This window comes from Schistocerca americana, chromosome 6 (genome assembly GCF_021461395.2).
Source record: "Schistocerca americana isolate TAMUIC-IGC-003095 chromosome 6, iqSchAmer2.1, whole genome shotgun sequence".
Taxonomy (NCBI): Eukaryota; Metazoa; Arthropoda; class Insecta; order Orthoptera; family Acrididae; genus Schistocerca; species Schistocerca americana.
Genome location: NC_060124.1, coordinates 592,818,081 through 592,834,992, shown reverse-complemented (window position 1 = coordinate 592,834,992; position 16,912 = coordinate 592,818,081). Strand labels below are relative to the sequence as shown.

Genomic DNA, 16,912 nt, shown 5'->3' with positions numbered 1-16,912 from the left:
ACGCTTAATCTGTATTGGCTGTGATGTGATATTATTTGAATTTGTTTGGATATTAAGTGTGGTTTTCCAATTTTTCATTACTATGTTTAGGAACTGTATCAATTTAGGATCTACTTTGTATATTTCCAATATTTGTAGTAACCATGAGTGGGGTACACTATCAAAAGCTTTTTGGTGATCAATGTATGCGTAGTGTAGCGACCTTTGTTTAGTTTTAGCTTGAAATGTCACCTCTGCATCTATTATCAGTTGCTCTTTACATCCACGTGGTCCTTTGCAACATCCTTTTTGTTCTTCATTTATAATTTTGTTCTGTTTTGTATGTGTCATTAATTTCTGTGTAATGACTGAAGTTAATATTTTGTATGTTGTTGGTAGGCATGTTATGGGGCAATATTTAGCTGGGTTTGCTGTGTCTACTTGGTCTTTAGGTTTCAGATAAGTTATTCCATGTGTAAGTGTATCAGGGAATGTGTATGGGTCTGCAATGTAACTGTTAAATAATTTAGTTAGATGTGAATGTCTTGAGGCGAACTTCTTTAGCCAGAAATTCGCTATTTTATCTTTTCCAGGGGCTTTCCAATTGTGAGTAGAATTAATTGCTTGGGTGACTTCATGTTGCAAAATTATCACTTCAGGCATTTGTGGCATCATCTTGTATGTGTCTGTTTCTGCTTGTATCCACTGTGCATGCCTGTTATGTTGTACCGGGTTTGACCATATGTTGCTCCAGAAGTGTTCCATGTCTTATGTTTGGTGGATTGTCTATTTTAATGTGTGTGTTATCTATTGTCTGGTAACATTTCTTTTTGTTTGTGTTGAATGTTTGGTTTTGTTTCCTTCTATTTTCACTTTTTTTGTATCTTGTAAGTCGTTTGGCCAATGCTTGTAATTTTTGCCTCTTTTCATCTAATTGCTCTATCGCTTCTTGTTGTGAGATTTTACCTAACCTTTTTCGTTTTTTGTCTGATATTTCATTTCTTATAAATTATGTTAGCTGTCCTATGTCTTTTCTCAGTTTTTCTATTCTGACCTGTAGCCTGTGTTGCCATGCTGGTTTCGTGGGTTTCTTCTGTGTGTGGGTTTGTTCTGATCTCTGCCTAGTGTGTATATTTAGTGTAGTGAGTGCTCCTATATAAACCAGTAGTTGTAGCTCTCCCATAGTTGTATTTTCACTTATTGTATGATTGTGTTGATACTTGTTTCGACTTGTGGGTTATTTGGTGGTCTATGCAACAATGGTCTAATGTCTGTATTTGTGTCTTTGTATTCTATATATGTCAGCTGAAATTTTTCTTCTATATCTAACGTGTGTCACTTCATGTTCTATTTGTCCTTGTTCTGGAGGCAGTCTTAAAATTTCGTTTTCCTCTGATTGTTTAATTGATGCGTGGTGTTCTTTGTTTGTTTGCTCTGGGATGTTTGAGTCCATTACGGTATTTTTTTCTTCTTCTTCTGATTGCACATTATTTTGTTCCAGTATTTGTTGTACTTGTTATTTGATGTTTTCTAATTCTGACTGGGGTATCCTGTTATTTTTTATTATTACACGGATCTGATCAGCTAGTCGTTGTTCTGTTAAAAATTTTAATTCTGAGTATCTGGTAATAAATGTTGTGTATACTTGTGATCTGTATCCCATTGTGTTGGTTCGTAAGTTTGTTGCTTGGTAATAACAGAACATGAGGTGTCGATTAACTTCATCTGACCATCTCATCCTCTGTCTGTTTTCCTTCTAGAGTGGTTGCAGGAAGCATATCCTGCAGAACACCTCTATTTCGATTTAAATCATTTTCCGTGTGGCTAGCAGTGTCGTTACCATTGTGGACGGGCATAGGGTTCAAGCGTCGTCCCCGACCATGACAGCACTTGTCCGAAGCTTCATTAGTTCTGTCCTGAACCAACTAATCACACTAAAAGGTGGTTAGCCCTATTAGTGGTTTCTTTTCGTCGCCTTTTACGACTGGCAGAACATACCAGAGGCCTATTCTTATCCCGGGCCTCTGCGGGGTTTATTATTATTATTATTGTTATTATTGTCATAAATACAGCAGAATTGTAATACTGAATAGATCCAACATTTAATTTTCCAAATAATAGCAAGTGACATGATGGTGGTAGTTATTAGTTTAATAAAACATTTACAAAAATGAAGTACAATATAATTTAGCTTACGTGATTTTAAACATAAAATTATTCAAAGAAAATTCGTTTAGCAAGGCGTTAATGTTGCTGATGGTGTATGTGGTGTAGGGGAGGGGAATTACTAACCAATAGAAGATTGCATTCGTGAGCAACATAATTCTCAGCTGAATTCTGTGCTCGATAAAAAGTCTGCATCCCAGATTCAACTAGGGGGGGGGGGGGGGGGGGCAAACAGCAGCTACTCAAGACTGTGACGTTTTCCCATCACTGCATGATTCTGGTTGAGAGGGCGATGATCAACAGCAGCATAATATTACGGCTCACCTCGATACTTAAATGTCCAAACAAGTTGCGTTATGCCAACCAAGTTCACACAGCTGTCCAAACAAGTTACGTTACGTAATCAGTTTACGAAAGTACTACAACGAGCGAGGTGGCGCTGTGGTTAGCACGCTGGACTCTTTGACGAGAACAACGGCTCAAAGCCACGTCCGGCCATCCAGTTTCACGTTTCCCACGATTTCCCTAGATCGTCCCACGCAAATGACGGGACGGTTCTTTTGAAAGGACACAGCCGATGTCGTTCCCCATCCTTGACACAATCCGAGCCTGTGTTCCCGTCTCTCATGATCTCTATGCCGACGGGACGTTAAACCTTTTTTTCCCTTCCTCCTTTACAATACAACTGTTACAGCTCTGTGGCACACTTCAGCTAGACACACAGTGAACGAGTGAAAGAAGCATGTTCAGCGCGCTAGGGACGCTTGAAGTCTCCCGGTTTGCTTGGGTAGCGTTGCAGACTCCGTTGTAGTGAAGGAAGTCAACGCGAACCGGTTGAAGAGAAGATTTCGAATGACACTACAACAGAAATTAACCATGGCCCTCCTTCACCCTCATCAGCGGAAATAAAGCGAAACTCGTAACTACAGTTTATCACAGCGAAATAAATGGTTTCTAACGGTTGAAAGTGTCGGATTTTTAAAGTAAAATTTACTTTCTCCTACTTAGTGACATGTGCATGTTTCACGTAAGTCTGCAACGGTTTTTGTTGCTTCACATCGTTCCTTTATTAAGTGACGTATCTGGGAGTGCTTTTCATCTCTGCATTTGCTTAAATCGGTTGTTAAATACTGGCAAGACAAAATCTGGAAATCAGAAGTACAACCACTTCCAAGGATTATTTAGCGTTTTATGTATTATTTCCGAACCTGCAAATATCTCTACTGGCTGCACAAGCGTGAAACAAAGCTTCGAGCTAGTCTTTCCAGCACACGAGATAGTTGCCCGTTGCAAGCACAGGATACGACCGTTTGTGAGGTGCAACTTGAACAAACGCCTGAAACTGTTTTAACGACACTGTGCGTTCATCACTCACGTGAAAACATGTAGAATCACGGGTAAAGTCTTCTGCAGGCCTTGAGAGTTTAGAGAAAGTAGAAGGGGCACAGAGGATAAATAAGTGACAAACGCAGTTCGCTAAATCTCAGCATCTGCTCGATCTTTCTATTACCGCGGCATTGGGCAGTAGTTCCAGGCCCTGTCTACTGGGACAACATGACGTCACCCGACATCACTTTCCTGCAAAATGTTCTTTGCTTACTTCCTAGGCAACATGTTGCACGACCGACCACGCGGTGAGATCCTCCCAGTGGAGTGACAAGGACGTCACTTCGGCCCTACATTACTTTTTATTTTTCGTATCTGACCTTTTCTCTGGGATATAATTAAAGTAAGAAATTTAATAAAGCTAGAAAGTTTCCTTCCTGCTCCCTCTCCCTTATTCTGTCAGGCATAGGGGGCACTGCGACCAGGCCTTCTGCCCACTCGGTCCCCACCTGTTTAAAAAAGTGGGAAGTGTCGAAACATGCAAATGGTTTAGAAATGGAAACAAAATCCAGATCCGCTACCATCGCCGGTAGAAAAAAAGTAGTAAGCGTCGCGCAATGTGGATATAGAGTTTAAAGTTCACTCCATTCCCTACTTTCGCCTGTCGTTTCACCTTCCAGCGAATACGTGCAGAAACAGCTTGTGGCAGCGGCCAACCGCAGCTCGCCGCTGACGTCACTCGCCGTCCGAGGAGTGTGTTTAGCAACTGTCACCTCCTTATTTCAAGTTGGAGTATTCGTCTTCCAGTTGCGTGTTGGAGTTGGCGTACTTAAACTTAAGAACGCAAATACTTAAGGATGAAAGGAAACCACTCCCTGAAGAGTGAAAGTGTTACTTGTTGCTACGCACACACAAAAGGCCGAAAAGTTGCAAACTTTCGGATTTTATTTACTCTGTTTTCCTTCTATTGCTCTAGCTCGTCAAAGGATAAAATCCAGAAGTTAGCAAGTTTTCCCCCTTTCATGTGTGCCTATCGACAAACCGACGCTTCTGCTTTTCGGTGAGGGGGGTCACCTTTAATCTAAATGATTAACTTCAACTATTTGTATTTCACAAAATTTTGTATGAAAATCGGGAGCGGGACCCAAAGACCCCAACCATGAAGCGTAGAGAGGATGTGATGTCGCCATGTCGTATCGTATGCCTTCCGCATGTCAAGAAAGACGGCGACCAGATGCTGACGGCAGGTAAAGGCCGTACGGATGACAGACTCCAGGCACACCAGATAATCGGCGGCAGAGCGGCCCTGATGGAACCCACCCTGAGACGGAGCCAGAAGGTCCTGAGAGTCAAAGTAGCAAACTCGACCTCCAGCTCACCATGCATTCGAGTAACTTGCAGAGAACGTTCGTGAGGCTAATGGGGCGGAATCTATCCACCTCCAGTGGGTTTTTGCCTGGTTTCAAAACGAGGATAACACTTTCCCGCCATTGCCGCGGGAACTCACTCTCAACCCAGATACGGTTGAAAAGGTCTAGGAGGCATCGCTGGCAGTCCACCGAGAGGTGTTTCAGCATTTGACAGCGGGCTCGCGCACGGGGCCATTTAAGGGGGATGAGGTGTTCCAATGAGGGATGCCGTTTGTGATGCTGGAGTGTCCACATGCGATCCTTAATTGCCTCTGGGATCTCGGGCGACCATCAAGGCACAGTCCTCCGCCGAGGGTACCCAGAAGAACAGGGAATGGCAGATTCTGCGGCAGTAACGACTCTAGTGGTGACCAAGTGAACCATCGCATCAATAGTGTCATTGGAAAGAGGCTCAATAGTGGTAATGGAGGTGAACAGTCAGCCTTATTCATAGCCCATCTGCAGGGACGCCCAGAAGAGTGATGCTGTGGCAGTGACAGAAAGATCGAAAGTGGTCACTACTGCACAAGTCGTCATGCACACTCCATTGGACAGATGGTAATATGCTAGGACTGTAGATCGAAAGGTCGATGGTTGAGTACGTGCCATGTGCCAAACTGAAATGTGTGAAGGCACCATTATTCAAAAGAGAAAAATCAAGCTGTGCCAATACTTACTCAACGATGCTGCCTCGGCCTGTTGCCACCGATCCACGCCGCAGAGGGTTATGGGCGTATAAGTCGCCCAGTAACAGAAAAGGTGGCGGCAACTGGGCTATCAGTGCAGCCAGGACATGCTGTGGGACATCACCAGCCGGTGGAAGATAGAGACTGCAGGCAGTAACAGCCTGAGGCGTCCTCCACACCCGAAAAGCAACAGCCTCTAAAGGCATTTGTAGAGGGACAAACTCGCTGTAAAGGGAGTGAAAGACGTAGATGCCGACGCCACCAGAAGGCGTCAAGTAAATTTTTATCTGCTTTTTTGAATAGGTATACTTTTCGCTTATTTTTCGGGGATATGGAGATTACGATATTCAATCTCGCTACGACAACCCTGTGTTCACTAATCCCCAAATCGGTTTTGATGCTCGTTATTAACTCAGGATTATTTGTTGCTAAGAGGTCAAGTTTCTTTTCACAACACCATTAACTATTCGCATGGGCTCGAACTAATTGCTCGAGATCATTTTCAGAGAATGCATTTAGCACAATTTCAGATGATATTTTATGCGTACCTCTGGAATTAAACATTTATTTTCACCAACATAACAAGGGTAAATTAAAGTCACCACCAACTATTATCGTATGATTCGGGTACGTGTTCGACATCAAACTCAAGTTTTCTTTGAACCTTCAGCAACTGTGTCATCTGAGTTGGGAGGTCGGTGGAAGGATCCAATTATTATTTCGTTCCGGTTGCCAACAATGACCTCTGCTCACACTAACTCACAGGAAGCATCTACTTCAATTTCGTGACAAGTTAAACTACTTCCGACAGCAACAAACACGTCATCGCCAACCTTGTTTAGCCTATCCTTTTGGAACACCGTTAGGTTCTTCGCAAGAATTTCGGCTGAGCTTACGTCCGGCTTTAGCCAGCTTTCAGTGCCTATAACGATTTCATCATCAGTGCTTTCTACAAGCGCTTGGAGCTCTGGTACAGAGTGTTAACTGTAAGACGGTAGAATTGTGAGGGGAGTTCGGGGAGAGGAGCCGTTGGGGGGGGGGGGGGGGCGACGACAAGGCACGCCTTCCAGTTGCAGTGCTGGCACTACAAATTGCGCGTCATGCTTACACGAAAGCAGACGAAAGGTTTGGAAGTAAAACTCGCTTTAAATGTTGTTCGTAAACGAAACAAATACTCATGTATGTTTGTCTACTATGCGCTTACAAACCATTGCAGTGAAACTTTGGTGAGTTGTTCTTCGAACGCCCGAAAAGAGTAACGGACAATGAATCAACGATAATGTCACTGTAGCATGCGTAGCGCAATTTGTCATGCAGTGGACCCCGCTTCGATTCCCACTACCCGCATTTTTTTCATTCCCATCAATGTTTAACTATTAATTATAAAATTTAAATATGCGTAAACAGGTCATATAGTATAACGTAACTGTCAATCTATGTATTTAAAAATGAATGTATGTATGTCTGCCCTCTGTGCGTTCCCAAACCATTCATCCGATTGCGATGAAATTTTGGTGATTTGTTCTGCGCAAGCCCACGAAGGTTCCTAGCCGAAATAAAAGAAATAAGACACATTCTTGAGGAGATATGTTAAACAATGAGATGCCACCACAGGAAAAATCATCCATCATTACTTCGATTTCTCCACTTTTCATAACTTAAAAGAAAGAGAATGGTTTATAAGAAAATGCCTTCCGCACTGCATGTATTTTTTTGAATTTGGAAATGTACTGCAATATGAATTTGTTTCGAAATAATACAGTAACCAGTGGTGTTTCCATACAAAGCAATACGAAATGGTTCAAATGGCTCTGAGCACTATGGGACTCAACTGCTGTGGTCATCAGTCCCCTAGAACTTAGAACTACTTAAACCTAACTAACCTAAGGACATCACACACATCCATGCCCAAGGCAGGATTCGAACCTGCGACCGTAGCAGTCGCACGGTTCCGGACTGAGCGCCTAGAACCGCGAGACCACCGCGGCCGGCACAAAGCAATACGGTAGCAAGGAAAAATGAAATATAAGGTAATTCGGACGACATAGGGGGCTCCTTCAAAGTGATCGCGAACAAAATATCTGACATGGAAACTCACCTTTTCTTGACAGGCGTTTGTGGTGATACGCCAGGATGATCCTTGGAAAAATGTTTGAATCTTCCAATGCTACACATGCTTTGTCCTATGTATGTAGCAGCTCTCACTGAAGATTTGTAAATGGGGTGAAGCAATTTTTTCTGCTCCCTTTCCCTTTCGCAGCATTCAATCACACGCAATATAATTTTGCGAGCATCGCTAAGTAATACTGGTTTCCTTCTAACCGTAGTCCTACCAGTAGGGGTTGTTGGCGACTCCCGAGATCGGCCAGCAACTGCCTCTTCACTCATTTTGATAATGTTTAGCACAACTGCACAATAAAAACACGCAGAACAGTACAGCGCAAAACAATAACGAAGCAGACGACAATGGGTACCTTGTACAACACAGTCAGCTACGTAATGTTGGCAGCAGTCGAAACTGCGTGCCTACCGAAGCCTCCCGACGTTTACCGACTTCTACCGAGTCGGGACTAGGAGAGGTCTGCCATCTAAAGGTTTACTCACTGTACTTCCCAACACAGCTACGACAATTTACAACTGTTACATCAATGGTTCCATTATCTACGTTCTTCCTGTGTTCAGCCTGCTCTCTTTGTGACTGAATCACTTCTTGCGTTTTCCCCAATCTTTTCCTCTAAATGCTCTACGAAGAATTGAGGCTTTGTCGACATGAATGACTCCCCATCAGCTCTCGTACAAACTAGGAACCGGGGCGGATAAGTGTCACTGCTATCCAGAGCCTTACGCTCCTCGCACGGTGTGGCCAGGGAGGGGAACGATTTGGGATCGTATTTCTGAGCGTTGAATTGAGTCGGAGAACGCTTAGAGGCGGCCGGCGGCTGGCCACCAGCGAGAGATGACGTACCACGCTTCACTGGGGGTCATCTGCCCTGGTGCCACCCACTCCGACCAAGGGCCCTCCCAACGAGCGCCACGCAGCCTCAGCACGGGTCACCTGGCAGGATGGCCATTGCTGGGAGTCCCGAAGCCCCAGGGAGATAGGCCCCTACTCCTTGGCATACGTGGGGAGTTAACACAGGGATCGCTCTGCTGATGCCTGCGTCGTCAGGGGCTACAACCAACAGGGTACACGGCGGCCCGACCACAACGGACTGGCTACCGTGCTGGATATTAGGTGCAAGGAAGTCCATGGTCGCCGTCTCCGCAAAAAGCAACACTGCACAGTGCATGGTGGAAATCGCATCCAGGCAATGCACCATGTAAGGCGCCCTTCCCCAATTGGCTCGCTCTTCAGAAGAATTTGGAAAGATGGGGGTCGAACACGAGAGGGGACCATCACATATAGGCCGAAACATTGGCGACTCCTTTTAGTCGCCTCTTTCCAGGCAGGAATACCGCGGGCCTATTCTAAGCCCCGAACCCGCAGGGGGGTAGTGCGCATAGCAAACCATCATTTTTCACTTAAGAACTTACTCTAAAAATCCCTCAACACGCCGATAATTACGCCGTAGCTCTGTATTCAATCACCAGTCACTAATAAAAATTCACATTGACGAAGCATCCTTGTTTTCGCTCGGAAACGCAATTACAACACCGAACATAATGGCAGTCCCGGGCTGCTGAGCGCTGGTAGGGTCCACTTGGACGCCGGCGGTGCCGCTCGCCACTGTGGACACACCTCGTGATCCCTGACGTGCATTCTGGTATCCATGCACACACCCTACTGACAGAGAAATCTTGAAATGTCATTCTTATTCGCCATTTATCCTACATATTACCCAAGACGTTTTGGCAACTTCGGAACCCTTTAAAAGAACACCAAGTGTGGGAATATCAGCACCTATTTTGTTGCCGAATCTACCCACCATTTCCTTTCCATTCATAAGTGAAACCTGAGTCTGATTCACGTATTTGGCTAAAAATAGTCTCATTTACTCCCACTAATAAGATTATAGCAACAATGCAACAGTCGAGCCCCTGAAGGGAATCTAATTGTAACTTACACTTTTTCTAGAAAACAGGTGAACAGACATAAATGAAAAATTCTGCACTAAATGTTGATGCTTCTGCAGTTCGTTCCGAATTTTCTGCCTGAATGTTCAGCAGAGTTCAACTGTCAACTTCAAAGCCATTCGTGAACCATACTGACAGACCTATTTACTGTCACTTTTTAAATTCTATTTCTGAAATCTTCATTCTCATTTGTGAATCAAAAATTAAATGTGCTGCCGAATCACTCGCAAAAACAGTACTGCAGTGTCAAAATATCTATGCCCGACTTGATCCGTCTACACGTCACCATACCGAGACAGAGTTATGGTTCATACGTGGGGCAGGGAGGCCTCTAGAGGCGCTGTGCACCCAGCCTCCCAAGCCAGACAACCCCGACAGAAAATCAGGCAGGTCGCGATACCTAGAGGTGGCAGCCCTATCACGTGACTTAACGTGCGCAGATTGTGTGTCTTTGGCAATGTGGAATGTTAGAGGGCTGATCAACACAGAAAACGAGTTAAACCAAGTACGCAAGGAGAAGGAAGCATACACTGCAAGAACAGAAACTAAGAAAAAACTAAAAAGAACAAAAGATCTGACGGACTACTCGATAGCTTACACTGGCGTCCCGCAAAGAAAATGAGCTAGTGTTGGAGTGGCAATTTCAGTCAACGATAAATGTAGAGGACACACAAAATTACAAACACATTTTACAGACAAAGACAGTAACAAGTTTATATGGAGTGCGCGAAGATTAATGTCTGTGATTGACTACACACTGATTAATTATAAAATGAAGAATCTTATACATGTTTATACAGGACGAGACATAGGTAGTGACCACTTCCTTCTACGTAGTAAGATGAGGCTATTGCCAAAATGGAAGGAGACAAACTCGTGAAGAAACCACAGCAACAGTAGATCAAAATATATCTTCTGTCGGAATATAGTGTTAGGAAACTTCATCAGTACTGATTCCAAGGAAAGCTTGCTTTATTACCAGTCAATAAAGACATAGATATAGAATGGAGAATCAAAACCGCATCATTGAAGAAGCCCTAGAAGCACTTGGTACAAGGAAGAAAACAGATGGGGAAAACTACTCAATTTGGAACACAGAAATTAAAGAAGCGATTAAACAACAACACATAGCTTGTATGAAGTTTCTACAGATGAAAACGTCAGAAAGTTTGCAGACGTACGAAATAAAGCGGAATGCTGCCAAACAATTACCGTGCAAAGCACACCAACAGTCATGGGACCCATTCATAAGCGTCTTAGAACACGATGTACATGGCAGACAGCAATGTGCATGCGAGGTCATGAAAGCCCTCAACAAGGAAGAAAAAGACGCTGTCTCACTAAACATTATTAGCAATGCATAAATTATACAGATATGTGGTGTACACCGAAGGCTGAAAATGACACTCGAGGAGGTATGTACAATGAATCAGTAGATGCAATTACTACAGACGAACTATAACACGCCTTGAAAGGCATGAAATATAGGAAAAAAGAATAGATGGAATACACGCAGAGATAATTAAATATAGAGGGTTACCACTAAATAAGGCTTTAAAATTAATAAATGATTGTTGATCGAAATGTAAGAGTGCCAGATCATTGTATATAGCAGAAGTAATGTCTTTCCAGAAAATGGAAACAATGATTGTAGAAGCTATTGCGGCATAAGTCTTCGAAACACTGGCTACAAACTGTATAGATAGATCAATAACAACATGCAGAATATTACAGAAACTATTATTTCTGAAGAACACAATGGTTTTAGGTCGTTTGTGCACAGTCATTGTGGATGTAATTAAGGACTTGATAGGAAAAACACGGAATTTAATGCAGAAACCCATAGGGCCTTATCAATCTTCAGAAGGCCTTTGAACGTGTGAGCCATGATATCCTATGGAAGATTATGTCCGAACATTGATATACTTACCACCTAACAGAGTTAGTGAAAAGTCTTTACAATAGCACATGCATTGCTATGAACACAGGTAGGAATCGATTAGAAGACAATTATTAACCAAGGCGCTAGGCCAGCCTTAGTGGCCGAGCGGTTCTAGGCGCTACTGTATGGAACCACGCGACCGATACAGTTGCAGGTTCGAATCCTTCCTCGGGCATGGATGTGTGTGATGTCCTTAGGTTAGTTAGGTTTAAGTAGTTCTAAGTTCTAGGGGACTGATGTCCTCAGAAGTTAATTCCCACAGTGCTCAGAGCCATTTGAACCAAGGCGTTAGATGTGGACTATCACCAACCCTTTTCAATACTACAATGACATTATCCCAAATGTAAATGTAAAGTAAACAAAGGAATTAACATAACGAATGAGGAGTATCTGAATGTACCTCAGACTGACCTCCAAAGATCAGTGTACCAGCTAACAAGGATGAATATACAAGCTAAGCGAAATTAACAAGAAAAACAGCTTTTGAATTTCTAGTAACAAAACAAAAATGACATTCTGAGGAAAATCTCCAGTCAGGTCAAAAATTTTTTTTAGATAATTCAGTTTTAGAACAAGTGTCTCAACTCTTATTTAGGCTGTGTTGTAAGTTTTGATTTGGAACCTGATATTGAAAATAAAATACAGAAATGTCAAGCCCTCTGTGGCACCACTGGGCTATAAAGCACAAAAAGAAACCATCATGATATTCTATAAAGTAGTCGAAAGTTTGGTTACCTAAAAAAACAAGGGGTTCCTAAGAAAGACAAAGAGCTGGCCAAGAATATGATTAAAAACGAAGAATTAGAAGAGAAATATTTTCTTCATGAATGAAAAAGTAAAAAAAAAAAAATCGTCAAGATTGGAAGCTAACACCTCATGAGAATTCCAGGTCACAGAATTCCTCAGACGATCGTGAACTACAAGCAGAATGGGAGATATTGGAAGGCCTGGGAAATGGTGGGTATGATTTTGTTCGAGAGGTCGTAACAGGCAACAGCCTCATCCTTCAAAGGATGATGATAGTGTGTGTAGGGGTCTTGTAGGATCTCTTTGCTTGAAACAGCTTGAATACGTGCATAAAAATCACTCTTAGGTGCAGCTCCATCATGTCATTGAGTGACAGAAATTTAAATTACGTTTGGTAGTCTTTTCTTAATGTAGACCAACAAACAATACGCGACCATATTTTTACAGGTTCGAAGCCTAGGAACATTTAGTATACGTTACCGCCTAAATAGCACTGAATGACTATATTTGTTTCAGTTTTCGAATACCCTTCAGGCATTATAACAAAATGAAAGGGCTTCTTTCACTTCCTATGAGACATTCTAGCATATTGTTACCGTTCTAAGAATTTTAGCCGGCCGAAGTGGTCGTGCGGTCAAAGGCGCTGCAGTCTGGAACCGCAAGACCGCTACGGTCGCAGGTTCGAATCCTGCCTCGGGCATGGATGTTTGTGATGTCCTTAGGTTAGTTTGGTTCAACTAGTTCTAAGTTCTAGGGGACTAATGACCTCAGCAGTTGAGTCCCATAGTGCTCAGAGCCATTTGAACCATTAAGAATTTTATTTGGTGTATCGTAAGGTGTTTATTTTTCCCTTTTAGATTCTCATTTTTCCTAAGACGGATCCTTCCTTGAAAGTTCCAATGGAAGGAAAAAATTTCTGATTTGCACTATCTTTCTACTCATTACGAACTCTTCGAACAAGTCCCTTGAGAGCTGTGTATCGAAGTAAATCGGCAGTCGCTTCCATCCCACCTTTTTCTTATAGGTCTAGAACATATCTTTCGTCTAGTAGAGCAGCAACCGTTACATTCCACTCCAACCTGTTACTTGCAAATTATAGAACACGCGAGCATATAATCCCTTAACTACAATTGCAAACCTTGTGCTTGAAGTATCAGGATGTAAACATATTCTGTCATGTACCAGTACAGTTTTACTGTTCATCAGAACGTCAGTTCGGAATCAGAATGGATGCAATTCATTGAGTAACTACAAAGAGTTCAGTAGATGACAAAATGCATAGCACTGTTTACGGGATTACCGAAAGTTTGTGACTCCCACCATTCTGCTTTGACTCATGACGTTATAAAGATACCGGAAATCCGGTTTTCAAGCATAAAGAATATGTCCCTCATAGTGCCACTCATTGCATCCGCGAACAAACCTAAGTAACATGCGCAATAACGACTACTAAAAAGTCATTAACGAGCCAACCACGAGAAGCAGGAATTCTCAGGGGGGGGGGAGTGGGGGAGGGGGGGGGAGACAAAAGGCTGTATGAATAACGTAACTTTCCAGACAAATATTAACCCTAAAATCAAGCACACGAAAATCTGCACAGTAAGCAAAATCCAAACACGCAAAACCAATGGCATTGTAATATCGCTTGACCTGTATTGCTTGAACCAAACCCTCGGTACCAGAAACGCACACAAATCTCCAGAAATCGATACAGCATATTTCACTTGGTCTATACAGCAGAAAAAAGAAAGCCCATAGTGACAAAAAAACACTGAAATCGTCAAACCCGTTACGTAAACCTTCAGTTAACATATATAACACAAAGTCCACATTTTAACTATAACTCTCCATAGTACAAAAAATATGACCAACCAACGACGGTAAACCGTAGTCGACGACACCTACCAACCACTATCTAACAACTGCCAAATACTAACAAGAAAACACCTTCAATTAATGGAAATAATCGTCTGCTATTGGACGAAATAGTTGCTGGAAACTTATCACAGACAATTTCTTCTCCCACTGCAACTAGCAATGACTTGCTCGTAAATTTCATTATCACAGACAATGAATTTTATATGCATTCCCTGTCCTCTTCCCGAAAATTCAGAAAACTACTTATGCGACATTTGGTGAGTTTACAAGCTTTTCTTCTCACAGCCTTCACCCAGAGCCTTTAGAGTTGGATGGATACGAAATCTGAAGTCAGATGACGGAAGGAAAACCTCTACTGCGAAAATAAATAGCGCAGCCACTGCTGACTAATATAAAACCAACCATCTATCGAATCCAAACACGCAAAATAATGATGTAAAATGTTCATTTTTGATGTTTACTGTAAAAAAAAAAAAAAAAAAAAAAAAACAAATATTCGCAAAGAGCAAGCTATTATACAAGTTATCCCAGAGGGAAGTTTTAATGAGTGGATGATATCGACATACCATCTATTTTCATTTTACATGCATAACATGTTTACAAGAACATCAATTAAAACATTAACATTCGTTTTCTTAAAACTTAACATCCCTGTAAAATAGAATTTATAAGAAATATCAGTTCACTTACCATGGCTGTTAACTTGGTGAGAAACTCCACTCCCAAATAGCAAATAGGTGAACTCCAGCAGCAAAAAAACAACCTCCAGCAGCAAAAAAACAACCTCCAGCAGCAAAAAAACAACCTCCAGCAGCAAAAAAACAACCTCCAGCAGCAAAAAAACAACCTCCAGCAGCAAAAAAACAACCTCCAGCAGCAAAAAAACAACCTCCAGCAGCAAAAAAACAACCTCCAGCAGCAAATAAACAACCTCCAGCAGCAAATAAACAACCTCCAGCAGCAAATAAACAACCTCCAGCAGCAAATAAACAACCTCCAGCAGCAAATAAACAACCTCCAGCAGCAAATAAACAACCTCCAGCAGCAAATAAACAACCTCCAGCAGCAAATAAACAACCTCCAGCAGCAAATAAACAACCTCCAGCAGCAAATAAACAACCTCCAGCAGCAAAAAAACAACCTCCAGCAGCAAAAAAACAACCTCCAGCAGCAAAAAAACAACCTCCAGCAGCAAAAAAACAACCTCCAGCAGCAAAAAAACAACCTCCAGCAGCAAAAAAACAACCTCCAGCAGCAAAAAAACAACCTCCAGCAGCAAAAAAACAACCTCCAGCAGCAAAAAAACAACCTCCAGCAGCAAAAAAACAACCTCCAGCAGCAAAAAAACAACCTCCAGCAGCAAAAAAACAACCTCCAGCAGCAAAAAAACAACCTCCAGCAGCAAAAAAACAACTCCAGCAGCAAGAAAAACAACTCCAGCAGCAAAAAAAACAACTCCAGCAGCAAAAAAACAACTCCAGCAGCAAAAAAACAACTCCCAACAGCAAAAAACAACTCCCAACAGCAAAAAACAACTCCCAACAGCAAAAAACAACTCCCAACAGCAAAAAACAACTCCCAACAGCAAAAAACAACTCCCAACAGCAAAAAACAACTCCCAACAACAAATAAACAGCTCTGTTCAACAACAACAACTCCCGCCAACAACAACAACAACAACTCCAGCCAACAACAACAACTCCCGCCAACAACAACAACTCCTGCCAACAACAACAACTCCCGCCAACTCTGTACAAACAACTCTGCAATACGCGATGTCTACAAGAATAACCAAGTAAGACGAATAACCCGCAACTGTTCGTATCATCCGTTGCAGCCGTCAGGCAGATCACGTGACTCGATAGCAGCGCCTCTCGCGGCGCCCCAACAACCGACCGTCTAACAAATTGGCTGTGTGTTGGTGTTTTGACTGACCGACCGACAAAATTTCATTTTCGGTATGTCGGGCGCGTCCGACCAGTCGACAGCCGACCGAAGAAAATGTGTCGTGTGTAGCGCGATCGTGCCAACCGCATGAGTAGAACTCCTGTTTTGACACAGCTCTCGGAATTAAATACTTTTGTAATATATATTTCGACGTCCTAGGCGGACGAAAATTTAAGGACAGAGTTTTTAGAGAAATTCAAAGATTGCAGATGCTTCCGCGATACGACGTGCAAGGAGTATAACAATAGAGATGCAAGAAATAAGGCACTTATTTCATTTTTTAACGAATCCATATTGATTGCTCTATGTGCAACACGAGATTAGCTCTGTCTATCTTCTTTATTTCTGCTTTTAGATTTTATTTCCATGTAGAGCAAATTTTGGGATATTTTATTTATTTTTATTTATTTATTTATTTATTTATTTCATTTCTAACAGTTGCTAAATGTTTCATTTCTTACGTAACTGTTATCGTATATACTAGATGATGCACCCTCGTGTGTAGTGTTTCTTGCTCAAATATGAAATGAGGTTCTGAAATTTACAGGTCGTCTTTAACACTACATCCATAAATCAGTTAATAACGTTTTCATGAACGTCTTTTGTTTTATTTATTTTACTTTATCATGATTTATTTCCTCTGTCAACTACAGATCACGTTGCACGTTTCAGGAATAATTTTAGTTCATAATTGGAGCGGTATGACAGTACTGAATGTCTGTCGCCAGTGGCGAGATATCATAATACAGCTAACAGTG

General features: G+C 42.2%; 1 protein-coding gene across 1 annotated transcript; it reads left to right on the top strand.

Annotated features, from left to right (window-relative positions):
• Nucleotides 1–11,040: 11,040 nt before the first annotated feature.
• Nucleotides 11,041–16,110, top strand: LOC124620320 (putative uncharacterized protein DDB_G0286901). The gene is made up of 2 exons (XM_047146994.1): nucleotides 11,041–11,055; nucleotides 14,938–16,110. Exons 1-2 carry the CDS (start codon nucleotides 11,041–11,043, stop codon nucleotides 16,108–16,110), a joined length of 1,188 nt encoding a protein of 395 aa, XP_047002950.1.
• Nucleotides 16,111–16,912: the final 802 nt, after the last annotated feature.